Source organism: Oryctolagus cuniculus, chromosome 1, assembly GCF_051225735.1.
Source record: "Oryctolagus cuniculus isolate XC-2025 breed Fujian yellow rabbit chromosome 1, ASM5122573v1, whole genome shotgun sequence".
Lineage (NCBI taxonomy): Eukaryota > Metazoa > Chordata > Mammalia > Lagomorpha > Leporidae > Oryctolagus > Oryctolagus cuniculus.
The window spans coordinates 58,941,083-58,953,164 of record NC_142867.1 but is presented as its reverse complement, the minus strand read 5'-3'; the positions used below and the strand labels follow the sequence as shown (position 1 = coordinate 58,953,164).

Sequence of the window (12,082 nt, the reverse complement as noted above, 5' to 3'; positions counted from 1 at the left end):
GGCCTTTAGAGCCTAAACATTTATTAAGAAGAAAATGACAACCTGCTGGCATAGCCACCTTCTCCTAAGCGTGATATAGACCTCAGAGGGATCTGAAGGAGACCCACAGGGTTCTTCTTGCTCATAGCAAGGTCAGTGCTCCCTCCCCCCGTGACATTTCTCACTCCATAACCGATGGTCTAACAGAGCAGTCTCAACAAGAAGTCCCCAAACACACCCTCTCTGAAATGATAAGGAGAGATGATGTCATCTTGACCCATATCCCTCTTGAATTTGGTGACCATGAGAATTCCAATGTTCTAAGGATGAGGAGAAATGGCTCTCATGCTTGTCCACATCCTGTTGGACAGATCACAGGTCAATGAGTGCAACTTCACTACAAATGAGACTTGTGAAATGTAGTTTTATGTGTAAATAGGAAGAGGAATAGGAAAAGTGGCTTTTGATTATCAGAGCTTTGTGTATACCTTAGAGGAGGAAAAAAAAGAGACCCAGACAGACAGTGGCAACACACAGGTCAGGGAGAAGACTTTTTTTTTAAAGATTTATTTATTTGAAAGAGTTACACAGAGAGAAGAGGCAGAGAGAGGTCTTCCATCCAATGGTTCACTCCCCAGATGGCTGCAACAGGCAGAGCTGTGCCTATCCGAAGCCAGGAGCCAGGAGCTTCTTCCGAGTCTCCCACACGGGTGCAGGGGCCCAAGGATTTGGGCTATCTTCTTACTGCTTTCCCAGGCCATAGCAGAGAGCTGGGTTGGAAGAGGAGCAGCCTGGACTAGAACCGGTTCCCATATAGGATGTCAGCACTTCAGGCCAGGGCGTTAACCCGATGCGCCACAGTGCTGGCCCCAAGGGAGAAGAAATTTTCAAGATGGAACTGATCAGTACTGTCATGGTGCAGAAAGGCCAGATAAGATATGTATCAGGCTTATCTAAGTTTTCAGTTAGTGTCCCTGGTAACATAATGAAGAGTAGTTCCCATGGAATGATAGTAAAGTAAAAGAATGAGAAGTGAGGAAGTTGATACAGAGAGTATAGACTTGTATGTAGGAGAAGCTGACTATAACATTATGAAAATAGTGAAGTAACTGCATAAGAGTGCCAATTGAAGGAGAATTTTTCCCTTAATATAGACAAGACACTTGCAGGCTAAGGTTAAGGAGCTACTACTGAAGGAGAAATAAAGAGGAAGAGGATAAGCTATTGAGGAACTCTAGAAGAAGCCAGGAGGGACCAGCGTTGTGGTACAGCTGGTTAAGCCACAACCTGCGGTGCCAGCATCCTATATAGGCGCTGGTTTGAGTCCCAGCTGCTCCACTTCTGATCCTGCTCTCTGCTAACGCACTTGGGAAAGCAATGGAAAAATGGCCCAAATACCTGGACCCCTGCACCCAAGTGGGAGACCCTGATGAAAGTCCTGGCTCCTGGCTTCAGATTAACCTATCTCCAGTAGCTGTGGCCATTTGAGGAGTGAACCAACAGATGGAAGACTACTCTCTATCTGCCTCTGCCTCTGCCTCTGCCTCTCCCTCTCTGTAACTCTGCCTTTTAAATTAATTAATTAATTAATCCTTTAAAAAAAAAAAAAGAAGCCAGGAAAGAATAATATCAGAGCAAAGGTAAATCTATTAGTCTTGGCCAAGAGCCAAGAGAAGTGGCGTAGCTTTTTCTAAGATGTGTAGGAGGACAGCAGTGGTGAGAAGAACTGAAGAAAAGTTTGTAACAAAAGTGGAGGGAGTTTATATCCAATGGTATTTACTTGTTCAAAGAGTTAGTCTGTTGTTAACGAAAGGACTGGCCAGGGTTTGGGGTAAGCTACTATATGAAAGATGGGGGATTCACTATGGATAGAAGTGTGGTATTGAGGATTCAACAGAGGTTGAAGGCTACTTATGTGTAGTGGCGCCAGTATGCACCATTGTTGGATTTCTTCAACCCTCAACTCTCCAGGACAGAGGCAGATGGATATTTGAACTGACTGAGAACCAAGGGATTTTTTGTGGTGGATATTGTGATTTAACTAGGTGTTGAGGGGATGATGGTGCTGGTGCAAGAGCTGTTGTAGTGGCCTAGGCTAAATAGGAAAGGGAGTAAAGTCAAAAGAGGACTGATGGCCTAGAAGAAAGTCGAGGCCAAGGACTGGAGGCCATGAGGAAGTAGAAGTGCAGAGGAGATGAGAACAAAGGCATGAAATATGGAAGGAAAATATACTGTCGCAGAGGGTAGAATATTGGAATTGTAGATGGAACAGTGCTGGGGCATGGGGGCTTGAGAGCATGGCTTTGGAGGGGGTTGCTGAAGTCCTTTGAATGTAAGTCTCCAAGGAGTTGAAAAGGTGGTATCTTGGAGAAAACCAGTAACTGAGTCTAGGAGGAGGTGGTAGAATGAGTCACAAAGCATAAGCACAACGAAGAAGGAGTTTTTGCTTGAAGGTGGAAGAAAATTGTCTCAAGTCAGCATCTGAAGTCAATGAGGGGCTAGAAAAATGTGAGAATGTAAGCCTCTTCTTTTCACTTCCTCTATCTAGTTTAGAAACCCCCTCCCCTTTTTTTAAGATCTATTTATTTGAAAGTCAGAGTTCAGAGTGAGAGAAGGAAAGACAGTGGGGGGGTGGGGTGGACTTCCATCCTCTGGTTCACTCCCCAGATGGCTGGAGCAGCCAGCACTGGCTAGGCTAAAGTCAGGGGCCAGGAGCCTCATCTAGGTCTCTCATGTGGATGGCATGGGCCCAAACATTTGGGCCATCTTCTGCTGGGATGGAAGTGGAGCAGCTGGGATGCCAATATTGCAGGTGGTGACTTTAAATGCTTTACCACTATGCTGACCCTGTTTAAACCCTTATGAGCCTGTTTGGATTGCAGAAATACATAACTTCCTAATTGGTTTGCCTGTTTTTGGTCTTTATCCCCTTATATACACAGGACTACCAGATTAAACTTGTAGAACAGCTTTGATGGCCTTCATTCCTGCTCAAAAATTTCAGTAGTTCCTTAACTACCTTTAGAATAAAATCCAAATTCTTTAGCCCCACCTTTAAGATTCCAGGCATAGAGATGGCTTCCATCTACTGCTTTGTGGTTTTTGTTTGTTTCTGCTTTGCATCTATTTCAGGCAACATCAAGTATTTAGCTTGTATATGTTTACATTTTAGACTACTTTACCTAAGTCTGCAGAGGTCTCCTGAAAATGGATTTGTTAACTATCTGTGATGCTCTTGCCAGTCCTCTGGAATATTCAACTCCATTTGTTCTTTCAGGGCTAATGCCAATGTTGATTCTTCCCTGCCTCACTTACAAAGTTCCATTTGAAGCACTATATACTAGTTGGTCATGTACCTAATAAGAAAGAGCCATGCCTAATTTAGCATTGCACCCCTGCCCATGACACCCCCTTTTCTTATCCCATGTCTGCTGACTAAATGCATTCAATCTTGAAAGGATGAGTAGAGCTCTTCAATGTTATAGTGTAGTGCTAAGCGCAAGAATCCTGTGCTAGAAGACTGTCTCCTGAAGGTTCAGGGTCAATACTGTATTTTTTATCCTCAATACTCAGCACTGTTCCAGGAACACTGTAAGCTAAGCACACAGAAGAGAATCATATTGAATCTTGGTGAATGGAATTGAATGAGGTGTCTTCACACCTAAGTCATTCTTATTGCGTCAATCCCAAATTCTCTCTAGAATGAATGGGGTCTGTGTCACAGCAAACAGCTGTTTATAACCTGAAGTGAATAAAGTGTTAACTTGTAGAACTGCATTACAACTCTCTTAACAGAGACCCATTCATTCTTTGATTCATTGAATTATATCCCAAACTATGATTTATCCTTGTATAATAAATTTATTCTAGACACTAGGGAAGAAAAGCAATCTGTAAGAATAAGGAAGTGCAAGAATAATTTGGCTTATTGCTGGGATTTAACTGCCCTTTATTTCAAAAAGATGAAATGCATACTTAAGTTCTATTTTCACTCCAGAATTTTCTGAGATAAACTCTTCCTTAAGGACCATCAATTCACAGTAGAATTGAGAATGTTCCCTATCAGTATTAGAGCTGAAAGGAAACAGAATGTACCAGGCATAGTGAGCCTTCCAAAAAGCAGACATTTTTGTTGCTAAAGTAATCTCTCCCTTCCCTCCTGTCTGGCCAGGCTGTGACAACATGCTGATGGGCATCAAGTCTCTGAAAATAGTAAAGAAGACTATGAACACAGATGGCTCTTGGATGAAAGATACTGTCAGTGACTCTCCAAAGGTGTATTTCTTAATTGGATCCAGAAACAACACGGTTTGGGAATTTGCAAACATGCGAGCATTCATGGAGGACAGCACCAAGCCAGCCCCCCGAAAGCTAATCCTAACTCTTCCCTGGCAGGGATCAGGCCAAGTGATCTACAAAGGTTTTCTTTTTTTTCATAACCAAGGGACTGCTAATGAGATCATCAAATATAATCTGCAGAAGAGGACTGTGGAAGATCGAATGCTGCTCCCAGGAGGGGCAGGCAGAGCACCAGCCTACCAGCACTCTCCCTCCATCTACATTGACCTGGCTGTGGATGAGCATGGGCTCTGGGCCATCCACACAGGGCCAGGCACCCAGGGCCATTTGGTTCTCACAAAAATTGATCCTGGGACACTGGGAGTAGAGCACTCCTGGGATACCCCATGCAGAAGCCAGGATGCCGAAGCCTCGTTCCTCTTGTGTGGGGTTCTCTATGTGGTCTACAATTTGGGGGGCCAGGGCCCTCATCGCATCACTTGTGTCTATGATCCACTAGGCACTATTAACGAAGAAGACCTGCCCAAATTGTTCTTCCCTAGGCGGCCAAGAAGTCACTCCATGATCCATTACAACCCCAGAGATAAGCAGCTCTATGCCTGGAATGAAGGAAACCAGATCATTTACAAACTCCAGACAAAGAGAAAGCTGTCTCTGGAGTAATGCATCACAGCCAGTGGGACAGCATGGTTGGTTTGGCAGCTGCTGTCCAGGACATTGAGAACACAGCCTCTTCATTATATAGTATCCCCCTAACCACCACAGGAATATGGTCTGGAAGTGGGAATACATATGTATCCTTGCCCAGATGCCACTGCCGTTGGTGTCTTCTAAGAGTTTAGATAAGATTCTATCAGTTGGAATTTTTCAACAGCTTCCATTACTCATCCAAACCTTTTGCCTTTTAAGGCTTTCCACATTCTGATCCAGTTTCCTTCCAGCCTTTCCTTGCTCTCCTCCACGCCACATTTGGGATTGTTTGCCACTAGCATCTCTCTCCTCTGGCCTTTGCTCAAGCTCTTCTCTAGGTCTCAAATGTCTATTGATATGCTCCCACTTTTACTGCCCAACTAAAGTACTATTTCTTATTGATGATTAATCTCTATTTTCCCTAGCCCTGCCCTTCCTCCAAGCTAGGTGGATGTGATAATGCGATGAAAACATAAACATTTGAATACCACTTTGCAGTTACAAAGTGTTTGCACATCATTTAATTTTCATCTCACACTTGTGAGATATGCACAAAAATCTTTATAATTGTCATTTAAAGATGAGGAGCATTTAGGTGAGTTATTCAAAGTAATACAATTGTAAGATGAAGGAACGAGCCAGAAAATACTACACACTGCATAGTCCTTCGATTGCCCAAGGAAGCATCAAATATGTATGTTTGCTCATCCAGCCTTCTATAATCAATGTGTTCATCAGTTCAGCCTAAAAACAACAGTATGTCCCTTTAGTCAGCTTTCGTGTCTGCGCTTGTCCTGCCTATAGGCCTTTGAAAAGCCACTTCCCCCAGAAAACTTGCCCGAGGCTGAGGACTTCACCTCTAGCCTCATCGTGTCTACTGTCCTCTGCTTCTCTTCTCTTGCTTTAAATAAATACAATAAAAGTGACATTAAGCAAATAACCTCATCAGGTTATATTTGCCTACATACCCTCACTATAAAAGCATTCAGGGAGTGCTGGCTGCCGTTGGGTTTCCTGTGAACAATCCCCAACGCACTGAGGCCCTTGGTAAATATCCTGGAGTCTGCATGGGGGCCGGACCGCAGGCAAGCGACTGTCACGGCGGGCGTGAAGTGTGCCTCCCCAGAGGGCTGCTGCAAAGTGTTTCCCACGTGTGTGTCCGCTTCAGCTGAGCGCAGGTCCCAAGCACAGGCTGTGGTGCCAGCCTGTGTCATGTGCTGAGGCCTCGGTCTTTCCAGGTTGATCACGTGAGAGGATTTGCTTTGTGCGCTTGCAGCTGTTTTCCCTTCTTTGCCAAGCCCAGGCGGAGACATAAGCAGGGAAGAAAGATTTTTTTCTTTTCTTTTTTTTTTTTTTGGTCTCGTCAGATCGGTGGGAGAATGGAATTACTCAGCCTATGGATACAGGTAATTACCCACAGTTCTAATAGAATGGCACAGAAAGCCCAAACCCTTTATGGAACGAGGCACAGTTGAATAAATAACTGTGATGTTACCCACTCCACGGGTTCAGTGACATTACCTACCCATGGATAAAACAACATTACCAACTATACAGCTCTAGGGGATGTGGCCTGTCTCACTGAGGGAGGTAGAGTGGAGTTATCAACAGGAGTGAGTCCTTTCTTTGGAGGCACAGAGGAGAGAATGCCTGAAATGTACTGCCTGGCTTCCGTCTGCAAGGCAGTGTCAGAGAGAGAGAGAGAGAGAGAGAATCTTCCATTCCCTGGTTCACTCTCCAAATGACCTCAATGGCCTGGGCTGGGCCAGGCTGAAGTCAAGAGCCAGGAGCTTCATCTGGCTCTCCCACGTGGGTGCAGGGGCTCAAGCACTTGGGCCATCTTCCGCTGCTTTCCCAGGGGCATTAGCAGGGAGCTCAGAAGTGGAGTCCATACGGGGTTGCCAGCATTGTTGACGGTGGCTTAACCTGCTGTGTCACAATGCTGGTTCCAGTGACAGGCTTTGATTTGACAGTTCTGCAGAGCACACCTGCCCCTAACAACTCACCCTGGTCCCTTACATCCCTGCAGCTAGAATCACTCTTTTAGGTTAAGACATTTCTTCCAGGAAGCCCCTGCAAATGTGCACTTGCTTCTGGAGAGCCAGGGTAGGGCAGCCACCTAGGCCTGGGGACACTTTCTGGGGTCCCTTTCAGGTGAACTTTTCAGCTCTGAGGTCTCTTGTTGCATTTCAGTGAGGATTAACACATTTGCAGCCTACACCAGTGGTTCTTAAAATTGGCTGCAAAATAAGAATCACTTAGGAGCTTTTGCCAGTCTTAATGCTCAGGCAGGCAGTACCCCTAGGTCATTAAATCAGGACTTCCTGCAATGGGACCCAGTGTTACTGTTTTTTTAAGCCTCCCCCCTAAGGTGGTTCTAAAGCACAAATAAGCTTGAGAGCCTGTGACTTACAATAACTCAGAAAGTAACTGTATAGTTTTAAGAAAGGTTAGTGCTCTGAGGGCTGGGGCAATACATGTAGGATTTGGAAACAGCCATGAACTTGTGTGAACTGTGGCAGGCTGGTGGACAAGAGCCTCTGGGCTGCTATTTTAAGGAAGTAAAAGAGGGCTGAAGGGTGTCCTGTTGTAACACGACTCTTGTGGGCCCCAGCCTTCCTCTGCTGGCTCTGCCCTTCGTCCACTGCTGGCCGGGTTCCTGCAGTGGCCACGTGTCTGCCATTTGCCAGGGTGGCTTATGTTGTGTTCACACAGAAAAGTCTTCCGGGCACCGGCAATTTCAGACCACGAAGCTAAGTTTGGTTTGTCAACACTCCAGCCCGTAGAGAACTGGAGGCTAGCGCTGTGGTGACTCTGCCAGAGCTGGGGACTGTGCCAGAGTCCCTGGTGTCGCTGCCACCTGAGGCCCACAGGGATTTTAATCAGCCCTACTCAGCAGCTGGTCCGGGGAGGCCCGGGCAGGGCACCCACCTAGCAGGGCAACCAAAGCGGATTCAGGTCAGGCACTGGGGGTAGGTGCTGGACTAGGGCTCCAGGGCGCAGTCTTCCCAGATTCCAGAATCCATTCCGGTGGTGACACCTACAGCTCCGTTCTCAGGCCTGCCCATACCTTATTTGGCGCAGAGCACAGAGAGGTGATGGTAGTGGTCTCCTGTGTTCACCCGACGGCGCCAACCGCTAGAGGGACCTCCAGCTCCAGGTCGCGGGGTTCTGGCGCGGCAGGACCTAGGGTAACTTCTGACCTCGGGCGGGGGAGGGCCTCAGAGACTAGGAATGGGGCTGCCCTCAGGCCAACTTCGATTTCGAAGGGATTGCACCGGGGCCCGGGAAGTCCCGCAGCCCGGAAGGATTCCTGCTCCGGGGGTGCCTCTAACACGAGTTTCGGATGCTTCTTTCTCCACAATCCTCGACACAAGTTCCCTTCTGCTTCCTCGCTTTCCTGCCCTTAGTCCGCGCCGGGGGCAGTGCCGAAGGGCTGGAGGAGCCCAGCAGATTAGGAGCTCCAGCGCTGAGAACCGCCCCGGGCCTCCCTGCAGCGAAAAGGGAGCGGGCGGAGAAGCGGCCGGAGAAGCGGCCGTGAGGGGGCGGGGCTACGAGGCGGGCGTGGTTTCCGAGGGAGGCGGGGCTTGGGTCCAGACTCGCAGCGCGGCCAGGTTGGAAGGGGCGGGGCTGATGGGACGGGGCCGGAGGAACGGGAACGGTGGCGCACCGGCTCCGGCGGGACCCTGGGAAGCCCGAGAGGCAGGGGGCGTGACCCGGGGCGGTCCCAAGGGAGGGTCCTAGGGCGGGGGAGCGGCGCTCCGGGACGAGCCTCCCGCGGGCGCCCGCCTCCGTCACGTGGGCGCCGGCCCGGCCGCTGCCGGTCGGTCCGCTGGTTGGTCCGGCAGTTGGTCAAGGGGCCAGTGGCCTGCGGCTCGGTTCTCCGCGCTCATGTTCCAAGGTGGGGGGGAACACGCGAGCGGCCCACACACCTGAGGCACCCGGAGAAGAGCCGCAGCCCCGCGCTCAGGTCAGTGGGCTCCCCTCACGGCCCCGGCTCGCCGCACGGTAGGGACAGGGGCGTTACTTGGGGGAACCGGGAGCCCCCAAACCCAAGAGCCATACGGGACGCGAGGAGCAGGGCCTCTTGGGGCCCCGAAGTGTGTCCCAGGCGCGAGGTCGGGGACCTTCCTCCCCTTCTCTGGCGAGAAGAATGGGAGGAGGGTGTAACTCCCGTGTATCTGCGGGGACTCCTACCCCACGCTGCGCGGGATCCGCAGGTGGACCGTGCTCCCACAGGTGCCAGGATGGCCAGGGAGATGCATACGGTGGTTGGTGCCTCAGAGTTCGGTGCGGCTTGTCCCAACCCTGCACGGCCTGGGAGCGGTGGTGAAAACTGGGGAGCCCATGGTGTCGTAGGACTGTTAGCCCAGGCAAATCTCTTTCACAGCGCGTGGGTCAGTTGCAGTGCGTCGTCTGAAGCCAATTCTATACTGTAATCGCAAAACTGTAGCAAGCTTTTCAAAAGCTCCAGCCACGGGGTCCAAGGGACTACAAAATGCCATGGCCCTGTTTAAAAAATTCTTTCAGGACATCCCGACTGCACACCCACGGTGTTTCCTGAGATGATTATATACTCAAATACCAGAACTTCCAAAGTTTGGGTAGGAATGAAGCAGGCATTCTAGCCAGTGTTTAATCCTCTTAAAAAAAAAATCCCATTTTATTTTTAATTTTAGAGCAACTATTTGGTGTAGATTCATCTCCCTTTCTGTGTTTTGGCTTGCTTTCTGTCTTCATCTCTCTCCTTCCTCCACCCTTCTGTAATTGATTATAATACAAATCCAAAGCGTCTCCAAATTTTATAGTGTATTTTGTAAAGTTAGAAGCTCAACTATGGAAAAGTAGTTGCCATATTCATAATTCATCTCCAGCAGGTTCCACTGGCATATGGGAAACACTGAATGCTATCCCATTTAGAAATTATTTCTCTCAGGTTTAAGAGAGAGCCCGCTGCTTAAATTCATATTTAATGATTCTGCTTAAATTCATATTTAAATGAATTTGAAGTGGATGATGAGGGAGACTGGCAAATTTTTCACTTACTGCATTCACCCATGATTTTCTTTACTATATTTTAGTTATTAGTAGTACTACTTTGAGATATAATGATATGCCAGTTATTTATTGTTATTTGGGAGACAAGTTGAGTATCATGGTCTTTTCTCAAATGGAGTAGTTAAGGCAGATGTGCTATGATTTTAAGACTAAATGACATGAGATAAATGACATGAAAGAGGTAGAAACAGCTGTGGGGAACTCCTGGGTTTCGTCTGAACAGGGGAAATCTGGGACGGTTTCAAGAAGGCGGATGTGTTTGCTAGAACTCAAAGGATTGCTCCTGGGTTTCTCCAGGCAGAGGCGGGCAGAGCATGGCCTGACTGAAAGTTGTATAGGCAGGCAAGCTTGGACTGGCCTTGGGAAGTGGCCAGGGGTCTAGTTTGGTTCCTGTGGTGAATGGTGGACATGGAAGCTGGTAACAAGAAGGGACTGTTGTCCTGGCAGGCCCTGGAGGCCAAGTGCAGGAGTCTGGACTTAGAAGGCATAGGAGTCAGTAACTAGTTTTAAGTAGGGAAATTGACTGATGGTCCCGTGATCATCTCAAAGTCAGAGACCTTGGCCCTTGACCCTTCCAGCCTCCAACCTGATACAGAGAAAATCTGGTCAATATTTGTGAAAGGAATGGTAAGACAACACTTTAGATCAGTGCTTCTTAAACTTGATAAACACCTGTGGAAATCTCCTTCAAAGGACCTGCCATTCTGCATTTCTAACAGGTTCCCAGGAGGGTGCTGATCACTTCGCTGTAGCAAGGATTTAGAGCAGTATCTTGCAAATCTGGCTATGCTTCAGAATTGCCTGGGGAGCTTTGTAAACCATTCAGATTAGTTCCATCTGGGATGTTGTTTCACAGTTCCCCCAGGTGACTCTGATGATAGCCAGCTGGGATTTGCTGTGGTGAGCAGTGTCAGTGCTATGGGAAGTAATGACCAAAGAGACACTGGAGAGAGGGGCCAGTTGGAGCCTCGAGGGCCAATTCAGAGTCAAAGTGATGGGCCTGTGAGAAAGGTGAATATGGTACAGGTAGGAGAATCTGGAGGACTGGAGAGAGGGAGATGTCAGGTGTCAGGGTTGATTGGACAGGATGAGAAGGGAGGGGGAGGAACAGTGAGGAATGGTGTGCCCTTTAGGTCATGATGTTTGGGGTAAAACTTGGAAGTTGTTTTTCACGTGGCCCTAGGATTGTTTGTTTTGTTTATTTCAAAAATACAAATATTTCATGATGGTCTCCTGCTTAAAAATCCATTGATGGATCTTCTAATACAAAATATGAGAAGGAAGAGCTAATATAAACACAACTGGGGAGGTATTTAAACACTGACTAAGTGCCACAGACTATGTTCCCCGCTTCAAGCTTGAGAGTCACCACTTCGTATGGGCACAACTAGGTGAAAACTCTTGGCAGTTTTGTTTTGTCCTGAGTCACTGTTTTCCTTCTTCCTCCTTCCTTAGGGGAGTTCTTCCCTTCATCTATGTGTTTCCTAGCATCATTCTTGGTTTCAGTACTTGAAGGCAACTATGTGTCTTTTCACAAAAATCTACACTGTCTAAGAAAAATGGATGGCATCCCTTATAGACTCTTAAAGCCAGGTCTTGTTTGACCTTGTGGATCTTCACATGGTCCACTCTCACCTCACACATCTGGTAAATAATCTTAGAGGAAATGCTGCCCTGGACCAATCTGTTTAGCTTTATGCCCAAATCTCCTCAAGGCCTCTGAAGTTCCAGCTCAGAGCTGCTGACTGTGAGCTCTGTCTTCAGTCTAGTTCTAGTTTCTCTTAGCCTTATGGTCATTGGTTTGGTGCTCCTTGGTAATTCTTACTTTCATTTCCTCTCTCTGTCACATTCATGCAGACACATTTACGTACACCAAGAGCTGCTTTTAATCATCTTATTCAATGGTATATAGTAATCTTGGCCTCTGTAACATGTCTGTAGATGAGAGGCCTAGACAGAGAGGGGGTAGGGTTGCCTCTCTGGTAGGATGAAGTATAATGTCCTTGTGTGGCGTTCAAGGTTCTGTAGGAGCCAGTCCTAATTTACCTATCAGCTG

General features: G+C 47.7%; 2 protein-coding genes across 35 annotated transcripts in view; both read left to right on the top strand.

Annotated features, from left to right (window-relative positions):
- The window catches only part of OLFML1 (olfactomedin like 1), a 30,717-nt gene extending 24,812 nt beyond the window's left edge, over positions 1–5,905 (top strand). For all 3 annotated transcript variants that reach the window (XM_089329609.1, XM_089329618.1, XM_051823924.3), the window contains one exon: positions 4,151–5,905. In XM_089329609.1, coding sequence (XP_089185735.1) covers positions 4,151–4,941 — 791 coding nt within the window. In that variant the 3' untranslated portion in view covers positions 4,942–5,905. The remainder of the gene's footprint in view (positions 1–4,150) is intronic.
- Positions 5,906–6,045: 140 nt separating this feature from the next.
- PPFIBP2 (PPFIB scaffold protein 2) overlaps positions 6,046–12,082 on the top strand; it is a 172,829-nt gene continuing 166,792 nt past the window's right edge. For 5 of the 32 annotated variants that reach the window (XM_089329479.1, XM_089329440.1, XM_089329459.1 and 2 more), the window contains exon 1: positions 8,695–8,938. Coding sequence is in view for 4 of the 32 variants with exons in the window: in XM_089329426.1 (XP_089185552.1) it covers positions 8,203–8,582 (380 nt within the window). In the remaining 28 variants the exon portion in view is untranslated. Of the gene's footprint in view, positions 8,583–8,619; positions 8,977–12,082 lie in introns of those variants that run through there. The other 27 variants (XM_089329426.1, XM_089329424.1, XM_089329420.1 and 24 more) reach the window with 17 other exon arrangements.